This window comes from Mastomys coucha, unplaced genomic scaffold (genome assembly GCF_008632895.1).
Source record: "Mastomys coucha isolate ucsf_1 unplaced genomic scaffold, UCSF_Mcou_1 pScaffold22, whole genome shotgun sequence".
In the NCBI taxonomy this organism is placed as follows: Eukaryota; Metazoa; Chordata; class Mammalia; order Rodentia; family Muridae; genus Mastomys; species Mastomys coucha.
The window spans coordinates 9113647-9136309 of record NW_022196905.1 but is presented as its reverse complement, the minus strand read 5'-3'; the positions used below and the strand labels follow the sequence as shown (position 1 = coordinate 9136309).

The following is a 22663-nucleotide window of genomic DNA, read 5'->3' as shown; positions in this document are numbered from 1 at the left end:
GTATTTGTTACTGTTTTATGCTGTGCTTGTTACTATTTTACACTGTGCTTGTTACTGTTTTACACTGTGCTTGTTACTGTTTTACACTGTGCTTGTTACTGTTTTATGCTGTGCTTGTTACTGTTTTATGCTGTGCTTGTTACTATTTTACACTGTGCTTGTTACTGTTTTATGCTGTGCTTGTTACTATTTTACACTCTGCTTGTTACTATTTTATGCTGTGCTTATTACTGTCTTATGATGTGCTTGTTCTTGTCTCAGTTGTCACCACTCCACAGTGGCCATCTGACTCTTCTCATTCATGCACCTCACCACCCCCTCCTTTCACAATGAGGTCTGATTGAGAGACGTGATTAAGTTGAAACCGAAGAAGACGGCAATGCAAGACAAAGATGACTGAATGGCCAAAGCCAGTTGGCCAATCAGAAGGCAAAGCACCATCAACATCCTCTGTACAGTTCAAAAGCACTGCCTTCTTATTTTGATTCCTTCTATTTTTGATTCCTTTTAAGTGTTTAACTTTTGTCTGAGAGAAACAGACAGACAGACAGACAGACAGACAGACAGACAAGGTAGGCAGGCAGGCAGGCAGGCAGGCGCGGGTGCGCGCGCGCGCGCGCGCGCGCGCACACACACACACACACACACACACACACACACACACACACACACACACACACGGCTTTTGAAACCTCAAATCCCACCACCAATGATGCACCTCCTCCAATAAAGCTACAACTCCCAATCCTTCTCACACAGTTCCACTGACTAGGTGCGTACCAAGCATTCAAATATAAGCCTATGAGGGCCACTGTCACAAATCAGAACTCTGTAGAATACAAAGGGGTTGGGCCAGGTTTAAAATGGCTATGCTGCCCCTCCCATATCAAAGCATCAAATCTGCTAACAGGAAAGGCAGGCCTTCATCCCCACCTGCCAGTTTGGTGGTCAGGGAAGGGAGAGAAGGGACATGCTGAAGGGAAATGCTGGCAGGATGTGCTGCAATCAAGCTGTTAACAGCTGGTAAAAGGCAGTATAGCCAGAGCACCATTTTTTTGTTGTTCAATGATTTTAATTACTGCAATGCACAAGTTTTAAAAACTGAAAAAAAGAGAAAACCAGCTGTTATCCCATGGGTCTGCCTTTGTGTGCACCTCTCACACCCCACCTTCTTTCCTCCTCCTTTCAATCCACTCTTAGTTTTTAAAATTATGTCATGTTTTGAGTATAAGAGGATATGGAGAGTTTCTTTTCTGGTATTGTTTATTTTGTGTTCTATTTGCCAAGGTAGTTCTTTTCCTAGATTTTGGGAATTTCTTTCTATAAGTTTACTGCAACTACTTTTTATATCTTTGGTGTAAAGTTATTCTCCTGTGCCCAAAATTCATAAATTTGATCTTTTTGTATGTTGCAAAGACCATGTATGTTCTTTTATTACATTTATCGTTGAGCATAGGAGTGCAGAAGAGTTTGTCCATTTTGGTATTCTCTGTATCACTGAACAAAAAGAATTTTTACCTTTGTACTATACACTTGTTAATGGACTTGTTATATCTGTCCACAAAAACAGTAAGTAAGTAGTAAAATACAAATATGAATTTAAATGAAATTATTTGTTATTATTATTTATTCTTTGGAGTCATAGAAAGATGACCAATGTTGGTTAGCTCCAAGAAGGATTGACTAAAATATACTGAAAATATAAAACAATGATATAATAAAATTTGTAATCTTGTTCTCTAGGAAATGTTTCACTGGAAAACAATTTAAATTAATTAAAATGAATGTGTAGCTGAATAAACTGAAGGAGAGGCTTCCTCGAAAAACAGAAACAACAGGCACCACACCAGAAATGACTGCATATGGATCTTCAAAGGTACTTCAGAAATGCTGTAAGCCTTATTTGCTTCCATCTTGCCACACAAACTGGAACAGCTATCAAGCACACAGGCACCTGAAAACCCTGGGCAGGTCCTTCATGTAAGAACACAAGCTAAAGAGCAGGGAAGGTACACACTTCTCCAGGTGCTGACAGATAGGCTGACGAGGCACTGAAGACCGCGCTGTACACATCAAAGGCGAGGCACTGTTCATTGCTACCTATATAAGTTTAGGTCACAGGACACAGCACAGACTTCGTGAATGAGGACGAGTCACAGAGGCTTTTGCTTGGTAAAAGGTAACTTTATTACTGAGGTAAAGATATAAAAATGGAAGTTTTGTGCCACTGGTATAATACAAACAAACTTTTGGAGAGAAAAGATGAGAAATAGCAAGAATTAATTAAATACCACCTAGGTTCTTCTGGGAATCATACACTAGTGAAAGTGTAACATTTAGAACTTCAGTTAACATTAGTTTTGTTTTGTTTTGTTTTGTTTTTGATTTTAAAGACTGCGAATACCAGGTGACTGAGCAATTTAGAACACCTTTAAAAGGCTGACCTGGTCAAAAGAAAACACCTAAGTCTGACTTTGGTTTTTACAAAGGCAGTTAAAATGCTTAAGTAAACACTGCTGTCTTCTTAATTTGTTAGTAGGAGACAGCAGGGTGTGTGTGTGTGTTATGTAATAGTCATGCATCTGGGAATGACTGAATACTTGCACTTGAAGTCTACATTTACACTCAAGTACTCTAGGTGTGTGCTATTACTCAGCACCTACACCACCCATGAGAAACTTCATTTTGATCACACATTAGCTGTTCAAAGAAAACAAGTCAACAGTCCCTATACTCCCAGTCACTGCTGCCTGGATGGGGTTTCTAACAGACTCTCTTGCTTCTTGCTAACAACTAAATCAATATCTACTGAAAAGTATACACCCTAGAATTCTAGCAAATAGTTCTCACAAAGACAGTTGATCAGCACCTCCCCAGGACAGGGGTTATACTTTCCCCCAGACACACATCTAATTTCTAAACTTTCATTTATCAAATGAGGTTTTTTAAAAACATCATTTCAACTTACTAAATATGTTATAGTTAGGCTTGTCTTTTTATTTTTGCAACGCCTTTTTTTTTCTAAGACTTAATTTTGATAAAATGCAAATTATTTTCTTTCCCATTTTCTTTAAAAGAAATCTTTGCCTAGCCCAGGGTCACTAAGATTCTCTTCCAGATTTCCAATGAAACTTTTAATATTTTAGTCCTTCCTTTTATGTTTATGTTTATGATGAAGACAGCATCAACAGTTATGAGATGCCATGTGGGTGCTGGGAATTGAACTCAGGACCTTCAGAAGAGCAATGAGTGCTCTTAACCACACTGAGCCATCTTTCCAGGCAAAAAAGATTATTTCTGAATTGACTGTCACTGTTAAGTTTTCCAAAACTCATCTTCAGTAACCCGTGGATCTATCTGCAGACTCCTTCCTATCTCCTTAGTTCATCTTTATGGCAACATTACATTGCTTTGACTAGTGAATTAAAATCAAATAGTTTGTCCTCAATTTGGTTTTGTCGAAATTCCTATTTTGAGTCCCTTCTATTTCTAGGTATCTACTATAAAAACTTATTAAATATTACAAAGAAGTACACTAACATTTTGACTGAGGCAGTAATTGTGGCAAACAATTTTCAGTGTCACCTTGGCAGGATTAATGAAGACAGAGAGAACTGGCAGAGAGGGGACTAGGGTATGTCTGTGACAGTCTTTCCAAAGAAGACCACGAGCAAAGCCCAACAAATGGGATCTACCTGCAATACGGAAATAGATGGTGTGGTTTCTCGGACTCCATAATCACGGAGGTCAATTTTTCTAATCAATTCGTCTCTCTTGGCTCTGTCTCCCTTCTCTCCTTCCACTTCCTTCCCCCTTCTTCCCAACTCTTGAACTCTAGCAGGGAACTGAATCTCTAGATCATGTGGACAAGAGCCTGACCTGGGCTCCAGTTATGACCTTCTCAGTACTTTGTTCTCAGGGGACAGACATTAACCACCTTTGTCCTAATTTATTATTTTTTGTTTGTTCTATTTTATATACTTTTACAATTATTATATATTTTCTTTTCAGCTTTGGAGCTCAAACCCATGCCCTTGCACACATGTTGCTATTGAGTCACATTCTTATCCCCTTTAAATGTTCATTTTTGAATGTTCATTTCTGGTTATTGTCATTATAAATAAATGTAAATGAATTTGAATATTTATCTTCTATCCTATAACCAGGTTAATTTAGTTTTCAATTCCAGGATCTTTGTGGAGACTCCTTGTGATTCATTATACAAATAGTTATGCTCTCTGTAAAACAAACAAACAAACAAACAAACAAAAAAAAACAAGATTTATTTCCAAGTCACAGTGTCTGGGAAGCTTATAATGAAAATATCCACGTTTCCATCCAGCCTCTACTTGGTTCCGCCATACATGTTAGAAGTAATATGTTATAAAACTGAAAATATATTACTTAAGATCCAAACAATTTCCTTTTGAAGAGATTACAAAATAAGGTATGGAGTTTATATGTGTGTATATATCAACATGTTGTCCATCTTCTATGCCTCTCCTTCCTTTACAGTCATTCAGATTTCTAATTGATGACTTTCTTCTTACTGAAGATCTTCCTTCAAGAATCTTATCTTTCAGAGCAAATATGATGCCTACAAATCCTTTCAGCCCTGGGCGGGGAAGAGAAATTTGTATTGACAGGACCCTGGTTTTTAGTTTATTTATTTTTTCAGTACTTAAAAAAATTACTTCATTGTCTTCTGGTCTGAATTATTTTTCTTAACAAGCCTTTCTTCATATTTATTGTACCTGGGGCTCATTCAGCGTCTAGGACTTGAAGGGAGGAATGTGTGTATGTATGTCTACATGTATATATGTGTGTATACACATGTACACATGTGTTTGTACATGTATGTGCATATACACAGATGTACATACATCTATGTTTCCTTGTATTCCTTTTACCCTCTCTTTTTGTTTTCTTAAATCCTAGTTACATGTCAGGCTACTTGACATTAACTAGAAGCTCACTGGTTCTTATTCCTTCTATCTCCCCTACTTTGCAATCAGAATAATTTCTATGGTTATGTTTTTAGGTTTGCCAATCTTTTCTGCAGTAACATTTAATATAGCATTACCTCCACCCACTTTATATACATTGTATCTCTCACCACCCCCACTTTAGACACATTGTATCTTACTGCCCTATTCACACTTTAGATACATTATATCTCTCACCACCTCCACTATAGATATACTGAATCTCTCACCTCCAATTAGACACTTTGCGTCTCTCATTTCTGTAAGTTCAACTTGTATATCCCCCTTTACTCATGTTCATGTGTTCCTTCTCAAACTTCTGAAATATATCTATAATAGTTTCCTACACTTATTAATTAGCTCCTATCCTATCTCTACACCCATTGCTAATGACTTGATTTTCTTCTTCTTACAGTCACTTTTCTCTTTCTTTACTAGCCTGATAAATTTATTTGTCAGGAAGTATGAAATCTTTTGTTTGGGTGCTACATATTTTCTATTGCCTTAGATATTTTTAAGCTTGAGTAAAATACAGTTTATTTAACTTATTTAAAATTAGACTGATTCTTCAGATCCTGCCTTAAGCTTTTGAGGCAGGCCTAAGGAGCTTTGGTGTCAGCTAACTTGGCCACTGATGAGGCAACACATGTCTGAGCATTCTACCTCATGTCTTAAGTTTTGAAAAATCTTTTTCCTTGCTTAGTGTAAAAACATATACTACACTCCATCCTGAAAATGTTCCCACAACTGTTCAGTGTGCTTCTTTTTCATGGAAAATCTACTCACATGTATGCTCTAATAATACTCAAGTAAAAAGCCAACAATAACCATTCTCCTCTCTGGTGTTCAGTGTACAGATTTTTATCACCTTGGTTTACTAATGTTGTCAATTCTACAAATCCAAATTATGTGTCCCCAATTGAAGGAGAGTACTGGGGACTGTGTGAATTTTTCTACCCCTAAAAGGCTGGGAAATTTTCTAAATATGAACTAGAAGAACAACTGTGGGTACCACTTTTTCTTTCTGTTCTCTTGTTGATTATTATCCCTTGCAGTTTGTGTTCAATGTCTGAAAAACACTGTTTCAAATATTTTATTCTATTTTTTAGTTGCTTAAGGCTGAATGCTAAATCCAGTCTTATGTTAGTATATTAGGACTAAAAGTAAAGTTTAGTTGTTGCTCTTTAAGTGCACTCAGGGCTACAAGCCATTGGCATGAGGCAACTCCAGATCGTGATGTGAACATCTCCCTTTTATTTCCTCTGTAGACTTATGCAAGATGGCAGCTCTGATTATACTGGATTCACATGGAACTTATGATGGGCTCTTTTTAGAAATGTTGGGATTGTGCTATTCAGTGTCTGAACAAGTCTTCTGATCAAATCAGTATCTTATATAATTCTATGCTTCCTGCAACAGAATTAAAGTAAATGCCTACAACTTTCAATCAAAAACATCTAAATACCATTTATAATAGAGTTTCAATGAGGAAATACAATTGGAATTCCAACTAGATTCTAGTTTCCCATACTTGGTGTGTCAGGGTAGATAGGCATGTACCTTCATGAAGAAAATTAAGGTTAAAAGTAAAAGACTTCTGATGACCAGGAGGACTGTTGTAAGATGTCTTCTGCAAATAGCAGGAGTGCTGGTCCCCTAACTCTTAACACACTGCTGCTTGCACACGAGCATGCCAGGAGACATTACAGCAAGGATGGAGGGAATAGAATGTTTACCAGGCCCCACCCCAAGCTCAAGAGCTACAGGCAGCCAATTGAAATAAAGGGAGAAAAAGAGGGGAAGTTAGTTTCCTTCTGACATAAGCCCCAAAAGGCTGCCCAAGCCTAAGTGACCAGCCATAAATTCCTGTAGATGCAGGCAGCACTAGTCAGACCTGGTAGGATGTTGTGGCTGTAATTATTAAAGAAAAGGACATGAATTTGAGAAGGGAGTGAGAGAAAAGGTAAAAATTATGTAATAGAGCATATTCAAGTGTGAAATTCTCAAAAAAAAAAAAAAAGATAAAACAAAGAAACAGTAGCAGAGTGAGTTACATGCTAACTTATGCAATGCATTTAAGCATTTTTACCCATCTAGGTATATTTCAGAAGCGTTTCCTTAAGTTAACACATGGGCTAAGCTGTGATGACAGCTTAGTAAGTAAAGGAACTTACTCGTCCAGCTCCTCTTCACTCTTTGAACTGTCAGCATAGAGGTACTTGCTCATGTCCACGGGTCTTAGGTTTTTTCTTCGTGTAGACTGGGGTGGAGAATCCTTTATCATTACAAAAGTTTCTGGTTCATCAAATGGGTTCAAATACTGTGGAGTCTGTACACCTTTAAAGGGATTACAGCTGTTATTATAAAAAGATTCTTCTGTTTTTTTAGGTGATGTGGTTTCAGTGATTGGTTCTATAAAACAACAGCAAAAGGCAGGTTAAACTAACAGCATATGATAGCCTCTATTTTTAATGTTTTTAAAAGTAGGTGGTCTTGAATTAATGAACTCTGAAGTTGAGAGTACAAAAGCAATAGTGAAACAAGAATATATTTTTGAAGAGCTAAGAAACCCTTATTAAGCTCAACAAAATGTAAATTGTAGGATTTTTGCCTCCTTTGTTAGGAACCGCACTCTTGAATGCCGCTCTTCTAGATTGCTCATCTTGTGGCAGCCTCTAAAAGATTGACTTTATCTTAAATTATGCATACATGTGTAGTTTGTATGTGCATGTGGGTTTCCGCACTTGAGTTAGATCCTTTAAAGCTGAAGTTACAAGTGACTGTGAGCCTCCTGAGATGGGTGCTGTGAAATGAATGAGGGGCCTCTGTAAGAGCACATGCTCTAACCTTGGAACACTCATTAATTAATTTGTCAATTATGTAATTTAATGAATTTAAACAAAATGGAGAGAAGAGGAAGATATCTTTCTAGCCCTCCTTATGTGTCTCTTCCCTGAAATGTCTCATATAGCATGAGAGCATATAAACTTTAGATGTTTTAAACTACTTGGGAGTGCAGAATCACTGATTTTTAAAAGAACATAAAAATGGATATTTTTAAATGACACTTGGTAGTTCTACCAGTATGCATCATCTAGGTATCAAGGCACTTATTCTGGACTGTATACAGCATATACTTACACATCACTAATGGGAGGGCAGGCAGGGACGGCAGCCAGAGCCTTGTGTAGTCTACCATTGAACTATATTATGTCCACTACTTCTAACCTCAACTTTTTAGAGACAATAAACTTGAACCTAATTAACAAGAATAGCATAATGAAATTCAAGTTGAGCTGCTGTATTAAAATCCCAATTAGCTGAGTGGTCGAGAGCTTGCCTAGAAAGCATAAAGTCCTGGGTTCAGTTCTCAGTTCTGAAGAGAAAGCACGAGAGGGAAATTAAATCATGATGGATGCTCGCAAACGTGCTATGCTAAATTCACCTTTAAAACACTCAAATCTTAATTTGAAAACAAATTTGAACACAGTTTTGATGGTAAAAATAGGGGTTTTCTAAAGTGGAGCAAGACAAAAATTATAGTTTATTAAAAATAATTTAAATTATCCAGACAACTCTAACAATTCTTTTAGTAGGAAACAAATTCATTATTGAAGTTCTGAAAAGCAACTTGAAGGCTCAGAGGGCCTGAGTCTGGATCCCCAGCATCTTCATGCTGAGTCTGGATCTCCCACATCCACACGGCAGTCTCAATACATAACTGCTGGGGTGTGTGGGCTGAGGGAATGGAGATAGGCAGATCACAGGGACTGTCACTCTAGCCTAAACTGTAAGCTCCAGGTTGCAGAATCTGTTTCAAAGCAAATTAAATAAACAAAAATTAAAAGAAGATGGCAAGCCACAGAGGAAGGCATTGTGGCTGACCTCTGCCCCATAACTATTACCACTATTACAACCATAGCAAAGAAGAACATGATTGTTTTGAAAGTAACATCTCAATTAACTTAATCTAATTATCATTTTTAAAAAATGTCAAGACAAATAACATGACCTTCTGCCTCTCAACCCTGAGATTACAGACCTATACCCCCACATCTAGTTTTATGCAGGTGCTGGGATCTTTCTCTGCTGAGCCATTGCTCCCAGTCCCTCCTCTTTCAAGAGATTATTTTTATTTATGCATTTGATTATTTTCTCTGCATATCTATATGTCTGATGCCCTTGAGTTCAGAAAACCCTGGAATTGTACCTCCTGGCAGTCACAGACTGCTGTGTGGCACTAGAAGCTAAACCCAAGAGCTCGCAGTAGCAGCAGGGGCCTGACTCTTGAGCCATCGCTATAGCAACATTTTGTTTTTCTTTGAAATGGTAAGGTTTTATACTGGCCAGGCTGGTCTCAGTCTCCTGGGCTGAAGTGACCTCTTGTACCTCTTAAATAGTTTGTACTGTAGTCACTATCTATGAAGCTCCATGCTCAGTTTAAAAATTTTATAATTTGTAGTCAAACAACTTATATTTCAGAAATTAGCCTAGACATTTTATTTTGTCTTTGCACCAAACAAAACTAAAACTAAAACAAAAAAACCCTGAGCTAAGATTTTTGTATATCATTATGAAATAATTGTAATTATAAAGGAATTCACAAAATCATAATACTGAAATGAATTATAGGGAAAAGTTTCAATAATGACATATCTCTTGTAACATCATAATATGGAGACACTATTAAAATTTCTATTATAATGTAAAGAAAGCATTTTCCACCCTCTCTAGGCAAAGAGAGCATGCACTTTCCCTCAACTTTTTATTAACACGTTTCAGAGCACACATGCTTAAGCAATGGAAAACTGGTCAACAGAAATAAAGTTTCACTTCTACTTTCAAGATTATAATTATAGAAACTGGTCTAAGCAAATTTCCTAGCCATAAAACCTAAATCCAACAAGTAGGAATGGCAACGCAAGCTCCCTGTGTGTGTTTCTAAGAGACAGAACATGGAGGTGGGTGGGTGGGGAGATCGGGATGATCTGGGAAGAGGTAAAGAAGGGGAAATGTATGCTTAAAATATATCATATGAAATTCTCAAAGAATGAAATGTTCTTCTTTTCATAAAGTGGGCAAACTGCAGTGTACTGCACAGCCAGCCAAGAACTGTGTATTTTACAGACACAGTAGCAAACACAGTGCCTTCTAATTGGGTCACTGAGGCATTGACTGTTTCCTTTTAAAAAGAGGTGAATGAATGAGAATTTAAAACTGTTTAAAAAAAGATCTAAGTAACTACAATACATTTTTCTTCCTCAAACACCTTTGTTTACTGAGGATACAACTTTTGATTCGATAAAAAATTATTCCTGGGAAATTATTTATTCTAAAATGTCTAGTGGCACACAGTAAAGAGAATAACAGCTGCTATTTATTTTATTAACTTTATACACATAGCTAAAAGAGTCTGAATAAGATTGGCTTATTATTTCCAACCAGAAATTAGCAATCTTATGTCACATCACAGACTACATTATTTGACTATCCTTTTCACAAAGTGGTTTCATGTATATTCAGCAAAGTTACATATTTAATTTTGAAATGAAAAGCCCAAAAGCTGATATCTTAAAACATATTTATAATATTTTCAAACATGCAGACTTAGAGATATGCAATACATAGTTAAAAGCAACATGTGTGGTCAAAAAGAGTTGTGCCCATTCACCTCAATTTCAGATCACTGGACTGAGTCTGAGCAATCTAATCTACATAAAGTGGCTGCCTCTGAGACTTATTATAAATTTATTGTAACTTTAGTCAAATTTTAAATATGCTCATAATCTATAGCTTTAGACCTCAGTAAGTTACACTGACTAATTTGGTAAAGTATAGGAGAATTGAAGAGAAAGGACCATGAAACGACAAACTGTTCGCATCCTCATCAGTCGCAAAATCATTTCAAGCTCATGAAGATTTCATAAGAGCAGTCAAATGATGTAAATGGTCGTTAATCGCTCTTGCATTCACTCTGAGCATGCAGTTTAATTAAAGAGCAGTCTCACTTCTTCAATGGCCCTTATTCAAGCATTAAGAGTTTAAAATGACTTGGTAAGAAAAGTGATTTACTGGGAAAACTTTTGGATTTATTTCTTACAACATGGAATTGTGCATGTGCGTGTACTTATGTGTCTGCAAAAATGTACATGTATGATGCCAGTGGTTCTTCTTCCTCTGTTTCATGTTCTCACACCCATACAACCCACTCTCACTACTGATTGTGGTTCTCAGCCAGAGACATTCAGTTGGAAGTAGCTGGATGCTGGATGCTGGACATCAGAGTGGAATGGCTAAGTGAAGAGAGAAACCACCTTGATTTCATCAGTATTACTATGGCCTTCAGTGTGGCTTCCTTCAGATGGTCTGCCTATCAATGAGGCTTTAGTATATTTTAGGTAAAATACTGTTATCTCCAGACCTTTTTGATCAAATGGATGGAGAGGATTAATAAACAATCAAATGCAAGTAGTATTAAATGCAATAATATTCTAAACAACCACCAACCTTGTGAAAGAAAAAATGTCTGTCCTTACAGCTTGAGAAAACTCGACTATACAGGAGTTTTTGTGGATGTCAGTGTTCATTATCACTTGCTACAAAAGAAGCTTTCTTGCTAAGGGTTTAGCAATGCTCTTATCTGTGAGTATTAACGGTGTCATGAGGCATTATTTCCATGCAAAATAAGTGTGTAGACGAACTTGTTACCTTCTGAGTCAGGATCTCCAAATGGATTTAATTCTGTTACATCAGGTTCATCAAATGGGTTTGTATTCACAGTGGCCAAGTCCTTTTGTGCTTCATCCAAAAAGTTAAGTGTGTTTATAAGTTCTGAAAATAAGTGCATGTGTAAAGTTCATCATAGTTATTATGAATCATGAGTTTTGGTAATTCATGAAATGTTTCAAAATATTAAAATTCACATTAATAATACCTGCAAATAATAAGACAGTATTTTATGAGTGGCAGAATGCCATTCGAGTATTTTGTAGTACACCAACATTTGAAAATAAATCAAAAGGAACATGTTTAACATGGGAATTACATCAGATAATGACCTATAGTAAAGAAACTTTCTATGTCAACTAAATTTGATTTTCAGTGCTGAAATGACTTGTAGGAAACTCTTTGAAACAGGTCAGACACAAATGCTCTTGAAGGTGCATGTGCAACAGTGAAGCGCAATAAAAACGTAACACGCCATGGGATTAACACTCAGGATGATTCAGAATAACTCACAATTTGCTAACAAACTTGTTAACGATAAGGCCTGTTATCTTGTTGCAAGATGGTGCACTACAAATTACCAAAGAGAACATTCAAGAAATTACACAAGGACAAAACTGACAGCTAAGCAGACAGAAGTCAGAATGTAGCAAGTCACAGTTAACACAGGCAATCAGAAGCAGAGGGAGGAAAGCTTTAGACCTTCAGAGGAACTGGCTGATTTAGCTGAGGGCATATTTGCTTGCTTTATGCTGTCGTCTTGATCTTCATCTAAGCTGCTCAGAGCATTCAACTGGTTTACAATTTCTGTAAACAGAAGCCAGTCAAGACAAATGTACGGTCAGGTCACTTAACTAAAGAGCTGGAGAAGCATGCTGTTATCAAAAACAGACAGGAGACATTTGATTAATAAAGAAATACATTTAGAAATGTTACTTTGATGAACTATAACAAAGGTAAATAACTGAGCACTACTGCAATCATTTTACTGTTTTTTTTTTCTTGTAAAGTAGTGGCATTTTTTATTAGTAGCATAATCACTATGTTAATAAACACAAAACAATAACAATAAATAACATGAGGTTTATACTGGATTTCAGCAACTCTTGGAAATGGAGCAATAAACATCTTTGAACAGTCAGTCACTACTTGTCTTGCAAAATTCTTAATGTAAACCAAAGACTTTAAGATGTTATCTATCTGAATAAAGTACAAAGTAATTCTTCATGTTCTACTATGTTAAAAATCATCAAGGAAGGCTAAGAGCAGGACATAGCTTCTATGGTTTCCCCCTAAAGTATTCTACTTACCCATTATAGACAGACTGAAGACAAAGATAAAGGAGAAAACCACACAACTAATTTCATATATGAAAACTGTTTTTATACATGAATTATAAGCAAAATGAAAAGGCCTTACAAGGGTCAATTGTTTAGTCTTCAGCATGGCCAAAGCTAAGCCTAGGAAAATGTTATATACAAAGAGAAACCAAATGGATCCAGGCCATGTTGTGGGAAATAAAGAAAGCAAATATATGGCAGTTTAAATTTATTATCAGTACAACTGTTCCTTAGCCCTATAAATCTAAGTATGCAATAAATTTTATTTGAACCAAATCAAACAATCCATGTTTGTAATAGGATTGCATTCATGCACTTAATTTTTTGAACAAACATTTATTTGTCAGTCTGTGCCACGGCTTCTGCTTGGGACACAAGGATGAAAAGAAACAGACATCGTATTGTCCCCAGAGAATTTACATTCTACAAAGATACTAATAAATATTGAAACATACTTAAGAGATTACCAGAATATTAGGCTTTCTGAAATGTTTTGTTCAAACTTATTTGAACAAAATTCGTATCAAAAATCAATAAACTGGGCTGGACAGATGGCTTAGTGGTTAAAAGCACTGACTGCTCTTCCAGAGGTCCTGAGTTCAATTCCTAGCAGTCACATGGTGACTCACAACCATCTGTAATGGGATCTAATACCCTCTTCTAGTGTGTCTGAAGACAACTACAGTGTACTCATATACATAAATAAATAAATTTTAAAAATACAATTTAAAAAAATCAATAAGCTTATCAATTTCCTATATCCAAATGAGAAAATGTATTTTGTATGAGTAAAACTGCTTTTGATAGTTAAAGTTGACCATCGGAAACAGGGAATAAAGACAGATAAACCCAACTGAGCTGTACGGTCATACTGAACAGCAGTGAAAGATCAAACTTGTGACTGCCTGAAAATGTTTTATTTTATCATGATAATACTTAAAAACAAACTTTCTTGCATAAGCATGCCATAGTGGATAGAGGACAACTCGCAGGAGGTGCCGCTCTTCTATCATTTGGGTCCCTGGAACTAAACTCAGATCCCGAGCTCTGCAGCAAGCACCCATTCACACTAAGGCATCTCTCCAGCCCTTACTGTGCTCAAAAGCATTAATGAAAACATTTCGAACACTATTTTACTTTTAACTCTCTGTATACCTGTGTATGTGCACAGGTCAGCTGCAAAGGGCCACAAAGGCTAGAAGAAAGTATCAGATCCCCGAATCTGCAATTATGTGGTTGGGAGCCTCTAGATGTGTGAGGAATAAACCCTGGATGGACCTGGAAAAGGAGCATATGTTCTAAAGCACTGAGCCATCTCTTCAGCCCACTAGAATAACAGCTTTACATCTTGCCCTAGAACTCAGGTTACAGCAAATTTAGAGGGAAATTCATCCTTTCCTGCCTACTAATCATTGCAACTTAGTAATTTTTGTAAAATCATGAGTTGGAAAAGTAGCACTGACGTCAAAGTGTTACTATTCATTACTGACATTTTTATTACTAGTTGTGTAATTTTTAAAATTTTGCCAATGATGTATTTTTAACTTTGAAAAAAATGAGCAATGAAATAACAAATAATGCTAGCAGCTAAGATATTAAGCAGCAAGAAAGGCTTTACATATATTCTCCATCAACCCTCACAAACAGCCTGTGGTGCTTTTGTTAATATGTGTAGTTCATCTTGTACGTTAGTATTGTTTATTTGCCTACATTTCCAAGTGTGTAATTGCTTGGTTGAAAAATTTTAAATAATACTCAAAGACATAGTTTTCTTTATATAGCTAGGGCATTTTAAACTATTATATGTTTACAAATCTAATCTCAAAGAGAATAAATCTACCACAAATTATGTATCTCATAAAACTGTAGGAAAACACTGAATCATGAGGCTTAGTTGTCAATTTCAAATATGAATATTATTCCATAGAGTTTAAGGTATAATAAAAAAAGTATGTTCAAATATTATCAAAATGAATCTCTGAAACTGTTATTTATACCATAATTTTCTGAATGTTTCTTCATTAACAAGCCACAGCATTTTTTTCCTATTCTTTTCATTAATGACAGATTGTTCTGTCCTTCCTGGCCTGTGGATCTACCCTAAGCTTACATTAATGCTTACTTTACTCCTAAAACTTTTGCGTCCAGAATTGTTTCTCATACTAACGGAATGCAAAGATCCTGATCATCTAGGCCAACATTCCTTATGTGTGACACAAAGAAATGTTAATCCAAAATTTTTACATCTTCAAAGAAGTAACACTTCTTTATTAAATGCCTATGTGTCTGAGCTTGTGCTTGCTTTCATGGCTTCATGTTTTAGGGGACAGGCAGGTCAGTTAGGTAGTACCGCACTACGTGTATGGTGAATGTTATGAAAAAGCTCACACTCAACACCCAGTGAAACCAAAGAGGCAGTCTCAGGTCAGACAGCTTCCTAGAGTTTTACTCACATGCGAGCTAACATAGGACCAAAAAAATATTAATTTTAAAACAAAAAGAGGAAATGAAGGACACTGCATGAGCATAGAAGGAAGCAAAGGGAACTTGACTTATTTGAGGAATCAGAGGTGTTTAGGGCTTATCCCAGGAGTGGAGAGTGCAGTGTGATGAGGCTGGCAAATGTTCAATCATGAGCGTTACTGTGACCCAACTGGAAAATGTGCACTTCACTCTGAGAGCTATGGGCAGCCACTGTTAAGATGCGCACTTCACAAACCAGCTGGTGTTTGGGGTGACAAGAGAGAGAGTAGCCCTGGCACTGTGACCAGAGCTATTTAGCTAGGAACAATTTGTGAAACCTCCTATGAAAATACTTCAAATGGCAGTTGGACCTGAAATACCTAATTTTGTTACATAGTTATCCTTCCGAAAGTATACTTTTGTTTCTTCCAAATCACCTATTATTAATTTTTCTTTATATAATTAGAAAAAGTTAATGGAATTTTTTATAGGAAGATGTTCCCAGGAAACATATCACTGTGCCCCAATATATTTATGCTATACTTTATTGCCCATTAAAAGCCTTATTTCACTGGGAATATACATACTTAGAAAATATTAACAATGCTAAACAACAGCGCAGGAAAAAAAATTCTAGCCTACACTGCTGCTCAAATTGTGCAATAAATTCACAGAGCAAAACACTTGTAGTGTACAAACTGGTTTTGACTTGCTTCACACTGGTGCAACTAAGGGAAATGAAATTAGGGGCAGGCAATCGAAGCAAAGGGTCAAGTAATTTGTGACTTCTCTTTACTGTTAGAAGTTAAAAGAAGATAGAAATTGACCAACAGATTATCACATTGAAAAGGGGGAATGCGGAGGCAACATGAAGAGTGGGTGGCTGCTCCTTTTAAGAAACCCTGTCGGGTGAGTTAAAGGGAAAAGATAAACTGCCTAGAGCTAGCGCATAGCTGGGCATCTTGCATCACCCACATTCTTCTCTTGAGTATAACTAGATTTAGTAGCAATATATCTTATTTTAAGATAGTCCAAAATAGTAACACTTCAACTTCCTGGCAAAGATCAAGGTCAGCAAGATGTCACTTTCCTCAAAGGTTTCAGCCTGTAAATATTTGATTTATGGATACATCTAACAGGTTTAGTAATGCTATTTTCAAACAGCAACAAATTGTAATGGGAAAAGAAGGCAGAGGCTGCTTCAAGCAGGCAAGCAGCTATTGAATGTTCATTCTCCTTAAATCTTCGCATTTGAACAGCACATCTTTAAAACACAGGCATCCCCGATTTTTTTTTTATTTGTGTGTGCACGTACATGTGCACGCCCACAGAAGGCTAGAGTCATGGGTGGTTGTGAGCTGCTGCCCTATTTGAGTGCTAGGAGCTGACCTTGAGTCCTCTGGAATGTCAAGTAAGTGTTCTTAACTGCCACAGCATGTCTCCAGTCCCAATTCACTGGGATTTTTCACCCATCCCTAACACTAACACTCAACGCATCTGCACCGTGAGCTGCACTCATCTCCTCTCCACACACACCTTTCACCCTCCTCAGAGACCCTGCTCTGAGGCTGCACATGTCTGTGTTGTCTCTATGGGTCTCACTATACAGCCCAGGTTTGCCTTGAATTTGCAGTAATCTTTCTGCTCCAGCCTCCTGGGTGTTGAGAATATATCTATGTGCTACCATGCCTGTCTCTCACCAAGTTCTAGAAACTAAATCCTAAGGGATACAGTTTTTTACATCATCAAGTATAGAAAATTAAGCCAGTGTTTGACTAGAAGCTTCACTCCTATTGACTAGCATAGTGCTGGAAGTTATGCGTGCTACCAGAGGAAAAAAGTAATGTCAATGAATATAAACCCTGTGAGCTGTAACCGTAACCTGCCTGCAAAATAAATGCATGAGGTAGTAATGGCTCAAATAAGATAAGAAAAATCAACCACTTACTTTTATTTGACTTAAGGCCTGCTCCATGAGATCGAACCTATATTTGAAACTGTTAATGAGGCTGAGAACTTGAGACTGCATAGGTAATGAGCTATAATGTAAATTCTATTATTCTCCTAAATAAACACAGGAATAAAATGACTCCTAATAACATACTGCTATGCATGTCGATTAGTGCAGTACTCCACCCTCCTCAGAGAAGCTGCTTCTTGCAGTAGAGGATAAGTAACAGAGACCCACAACGGGACAGTGCAGGGAGTAGAAACTCTGGCACACTATGTCTTTATTACACCCTTGCCTCAAGACTCAGCACACTATGTAGAACAGAGCACGGATAATGAAACACAACAGGGCTGATGCACATATGAACTCACAGAGCCTATGACAATAAACACTAAACCTGTACAAGTTCAAGCCAGATAGACCCCAGAACAGAAAAGGGGAAATGGAAACGGAGTCTGAACCCTAACCAAGAACCTCTTAGCAACTGATAGCTGCCAGGAGCAGGAAATTCAGTTTGCTTCGAGAAGTAATGCTGAGTACATCAACCACACACTCCAGGTGACTCCAATGTGAGAATAGAGGACTGATCTGTTAAGGTTTGAGGGAGGGTAAAATATCATCAAATATTTTGTATGGAAATTATAAAAAAGACCCTATTCTGTGAATGAGACCTATATTAAATATGCTTTGTAGGTACTGTAATTTCATTATGATGTTTTTTAGAGATAGTCTCATGCAGTACAGACTCTCCTTGAACTTGCTGTATGCCTGAGAAGGAGCCTGAGCTCTGATCCTGCTTTTCCCTGCCCAGCGCTGGGACTGGAGGGGCGAGCTGGAACCCAGGCTTCACTACTGTTTTCCAATCTGCGACTCCCTCATTCAGTTTTCTTAACAATCCCTCTAGTTTTTATTTTAATAAAACTCCAATTCATTAATTTTTTATTTCATGGCTATTAGAGATGGTCCTCACTGTATATGCAAAATATACATTAAAAACATAACTTACCAAATGTCACAGCCTTAGCAGCAAAGTACACACTTAGCGACATGGTAAAGCATGACTTTTCATCCTTGCAATAACATGGCTTTCTAGGAGGTGCAATTCTCAATAGATAATCCTGCATATCTATTTATCTGACCTATTTCAATACTATACTCTCTTGATTATTAAATCTCAACAGTAAATCTTAAAGTTAGTACTGTTATGACTGCTATTAATCTGTTTTAATTTCCCCCATTTGTGTGTTCTTAGGTTTTCTTGTATGTTTTAAAAATCAACTTTTAAATTTCTGGGCTTGTTTGAAATATGCTAGGATTACAATTAGCCTGATTATAACTCATTTACAAGTTAATTTAGGTAAAAGTAACAATTTTGAGGTTTTGATCCATAAATGTAGAACTCTGTTTATTAAATCTTTTTCTATTACCTTCAATACTGTAATATACTGCTGTATGGGGTTTTTCCACATCTTTCAATAATTTATTTCTATGTAATCCATGGAATTTGGAGGAGGGAGGTGTTAGAGATAGGATTTCTCTATGTAGCCCTAGCTGTCCTCGAACTCGCTCTATAGACCAGGCTGGGCCTCAAACTCACAGAGATCCACTTGCCTCTGCCTCCCGAGTGCTGTGATTAAAGGCCTGCGCCATTACCTCCTGGCCCATGATTTTTTCTTTTAAACTTCTGTTTCAAATGGAGTTCCTATGTTAGTTTCCATATGTTCACTGTTTATATGTAAACCTACATAACTGTTTCTATACCAACCTCGTATCTTACATAACATATAGGTATTCTACTATAAGATTATATACAAGTTGTGAGTGTATGCAGGTCTGTCTTAGTTCCAGTCAATGGGTCAGGGTCCCCTAAATCAAAGTGAGAAACTTGGTGCTCAATTTTGTCAAGTCCTCCTTTCTGTATCTTGTTCAGATGAATATGTGATTTTTTTTCTTTATTTTGTAAACATGATGACACTAACTTTGAATTACTAGAATACGCTCCTAGAGAAACCACAGTGGAACTTAAGAATAGTACCTCTGAACTCTTCTCCAAAAGCTTAGGCTTCAGGCTTCTAACTTCATTCTCCCTTCCACCCAGCCCTGTCAGATAGGCTCTCAGTATTAATGGGATCCTCTCTGCACGACGGGCATGGGGAAGCTAAATGCTCAGCTGTCACTAGACAACTAAGGTAGAGCTGGGGACTGGGTGTAACACAAACTGGAGTGGGTTTGTAGATGATCTTCTGCTGCTTTTACTATTCTCCAAGGTAGCAGGTTCAAACTGCAGATAATGTGGAGATATTTCTGCTTTTTCTCTCCTCTTAGGAATTCCAACTCCTTTTGATTGATTTTTTAAAATAAATTGCTGTATTTATTCAGTGTGGGGGATTGAACCTAGGGCCTCATTGCTTGCTACTCTAACACTCTACCACCTTTTGATGTCCCAGCCCTTCTAACGTCTCTTCTAAGTGTTTGTGCCTTATAGACGTTCTGGCTCAAGGAGTCAGAACCGCCCCATTTCCCAATCTCTAGTCTTATCTCCTATCATTAAGGATCATGTAACAGGTTTGGGTCTCTAAAAATTTTTACCCTTTAAATGAATTTTCAAAATACATACTATTTGATTTTTTTCATGTTACTGGTTGCACAGAAAATATTTTGTATCTGAACATCCTGGGTACTTGGTGATAGGTGCTCAGGTAAAACTAAGCAAATTAATAAATGTATTCTCTAACCAGAGTCTCATGTTAATTCTAAGGAACCTTCTAGTCAAAGGTGAGAGACCTCCTCATCCTTAGGCAGAGTCCTGGGAAGTAGGACACTTAATCTCATATGCCTGAGTCATGCCATTATCAAGTCTAGAGTTTCAAATCTCTAAGTGGGATCTCCTCTGCTACCATCTGGACTGTTAAGAGTCTTTTCCCCTGAAGGTAGCCAATATGTCATTCTCTCTTCCCTCTCCCAAATTAACTTTATCAACTATGGATTTGCAAACCCCAGCAGCATTGCTTATGGTAAAAATGAATCCTGCTTCATATACTGCATGTGGATGGTAGGACTCTGCACACAGTGGAAGACTACTATACAGCTTTGTGCTTCTCTAGATATGGAGAACTGGGCATGCACTTTAAGTGGACTTGGTAAGGAATACTAATCAAACTACTGAAAAAGATACCTGCTCTTGTACCACACAGGGAATTTTAGGCAAAACCAAACCAAACCATAAACCTGCTGTGCATCTTATCTTTGCACCCAAAGTGTCACTGGTTGGTAGAAGGCCAAGAATAAAAAGAAGTGACTTACTGTTTCTTATATCTTTTAAAGAAAATCCAAGGGTAACTCTGGTATATTTAGGCCATATGAATCTGATTGTCCAAACAGACTATATGATGATCTTTTCAACAGGCATATCAGGGGGCTTTATAATTGTTGAGTTTCCCTCAATACTGTTCTATATAAAGTGTTTTAGTTGGCTTTGGTTTTGTTGAGCTTTACTACATAGGATCTTGTCCTTTACCCAGGCACATTTTTCCCTTCCTGCTTTGTGTGTATTTATAGATTTAACATGGGGACTAAGTGGTGAGGATCAGGCTTTCCTAACATGTGGAAGAACTGCAATTTAATCCCTTGACACCATGAAAAGCAATCAATCAAACAAACAACAACAAAAAACAAGTAGACAGACAGAAACAAAATGAGACAGATAAAAAAAGAAAAGATATTCAACATGAATTCCAAAGATGAGCATATTGCCAAATACTGCTTCAAGCACAGTGAAGTTAAACAGATGTAAACACTGATATACTTGACTAAACTCTTCGTTAAAAAGCTTTGTCCCTGCCCCACCCCACGGTCTGTTACTTATGCTACATTTCAGGAATTTTTCTACTATAATTAAAAATTCTCCAGTCCATCCACTGACATTGGACTGTCACCTATAGTTTCAATAAAGGTTCTTGAACGTTAGTCGCAAAATGTTTCCAGCTAGCAGGGAACCTATCTCAAACAGAACAGAATGAAGACTTTTGATCAGTCCAAACATAGATGCCATGGATTTATTTACCTTCTAGCAAAGATTTTATGTAATTGTAGAAGATAAATTTTGTCAGTTACTACTGATGCAAAGGCCACTGTCTGCAAGCAATTACCAACTAAATACCTATTCTTTACATGTCAATTTAAGATATACATAAAATAACTGTTAATAGTCCATTCCTTCAAAGAAGGCTGTGCATTATATGTGCTATGAATATCTCATGATTGAACCTACTGTTTTATGTAATAAGCTAATTGAAAATATCTACAAAAAAAAAGTGCTCCTCAGAAGATGAAGTTAGGAATCGTCTCTCCATGGAATAAGCTGGGAAAGATGAAAAATATCTATCAGAAAAGCAGCAGACATCCTCAGCACATGGGGTCAGGGAGCTATAACCAAGGCACAATAGCACAAAGGCAAGCCAGGGAACGTCCCTTCCCTTTGGCATTGGCAACTGACAGAACAGGAGAAAAGACAGCATTTCAAAAGAATTTCTGCTGTGGCCTCAGCTCCACAAAGAACCTAGTAAACCAAAACCAAAAGATGAGACTGTACACTGAAACCAGACAAACAAAATACTATGAGACTGGAAAAGAAATCCTGTTCAGATCTGAACAGAACTCAGAAAGCTGAAAACCTTAGAGGAACCAACTTTCTTAGAATCTTAGTGTACAAAACACTAAAGCTACTCAAGATGGCAGGACTTAATACACATCTTTCAATAATAACTATTGCCAGGCAGTGGTGGCACACACCTTTAATCCCAGTGCTTGGGAGGCAGAGTCAGGTGGATTTCTGAGTTCGAGGCCAACCTGGTCTACAGAGTGAGTTCCAGGACAGCCAGGGCTACACAGAGAAACCCTGTCTCGAAAAAACCAAATAATAATAATAATGATAATAATAATAATAATAATAATAACAACAACAACAACTATAAATGGTCTTAATCGCTAATGAAAAGACACAGTCCAGCAGACTAGATTTTAATAATAGTATCCAAGAAACATACCTTGCCTTCAAAGCAATATACTATCTTAGAGTAGAAAGATAGGAAAAGGTATTCTAGCTATTGGAAATATGAATCACTAGCACAGTAGGAAAACTGGCTCTTTCCACTTGTCCTCTGACATGCAAGTGCACACACACACACACACACACCGCA

General features: G+C 37.2%; 1 protein-coding gene across 20 annotated transcripts in view; it reads right to left on the bottom strand.

The window, feature by feature from the left end:
• Ehbp1 (EH domain binding protein 1) overlaps positions 1-22663 on the bottom strand; it is a 305768-nt gene that overhangs the window by 131279 nt on the left and 151826 nt on the right. For 13 of the 20 annotated variants that reach the window (XM_031338017.1, XM_031338018.1, XM_031338016.1 and 10 more), the window contains 3 exons: positions 12414-12518; positions 11694-11816; positions 7160-7397 (listed from right to left, as the gene is read on the bottom strand). In XM_031338017.1, coding sequence (XP_031193877.1) covers positions 7160-7397; positions 11694-11816; positions 12414-12518 — 466 coding nt within the window. The remainder of the gene's footprint in view (positions 1-7159; positions 7398-11693; positions 11817-12413; positions 12519-22663) is intronic. The other 7 variants (XM_031338027.1, XM_031338030.1, XM_031338033.1 and 4 more) reach the window with 3 other exon arrangements.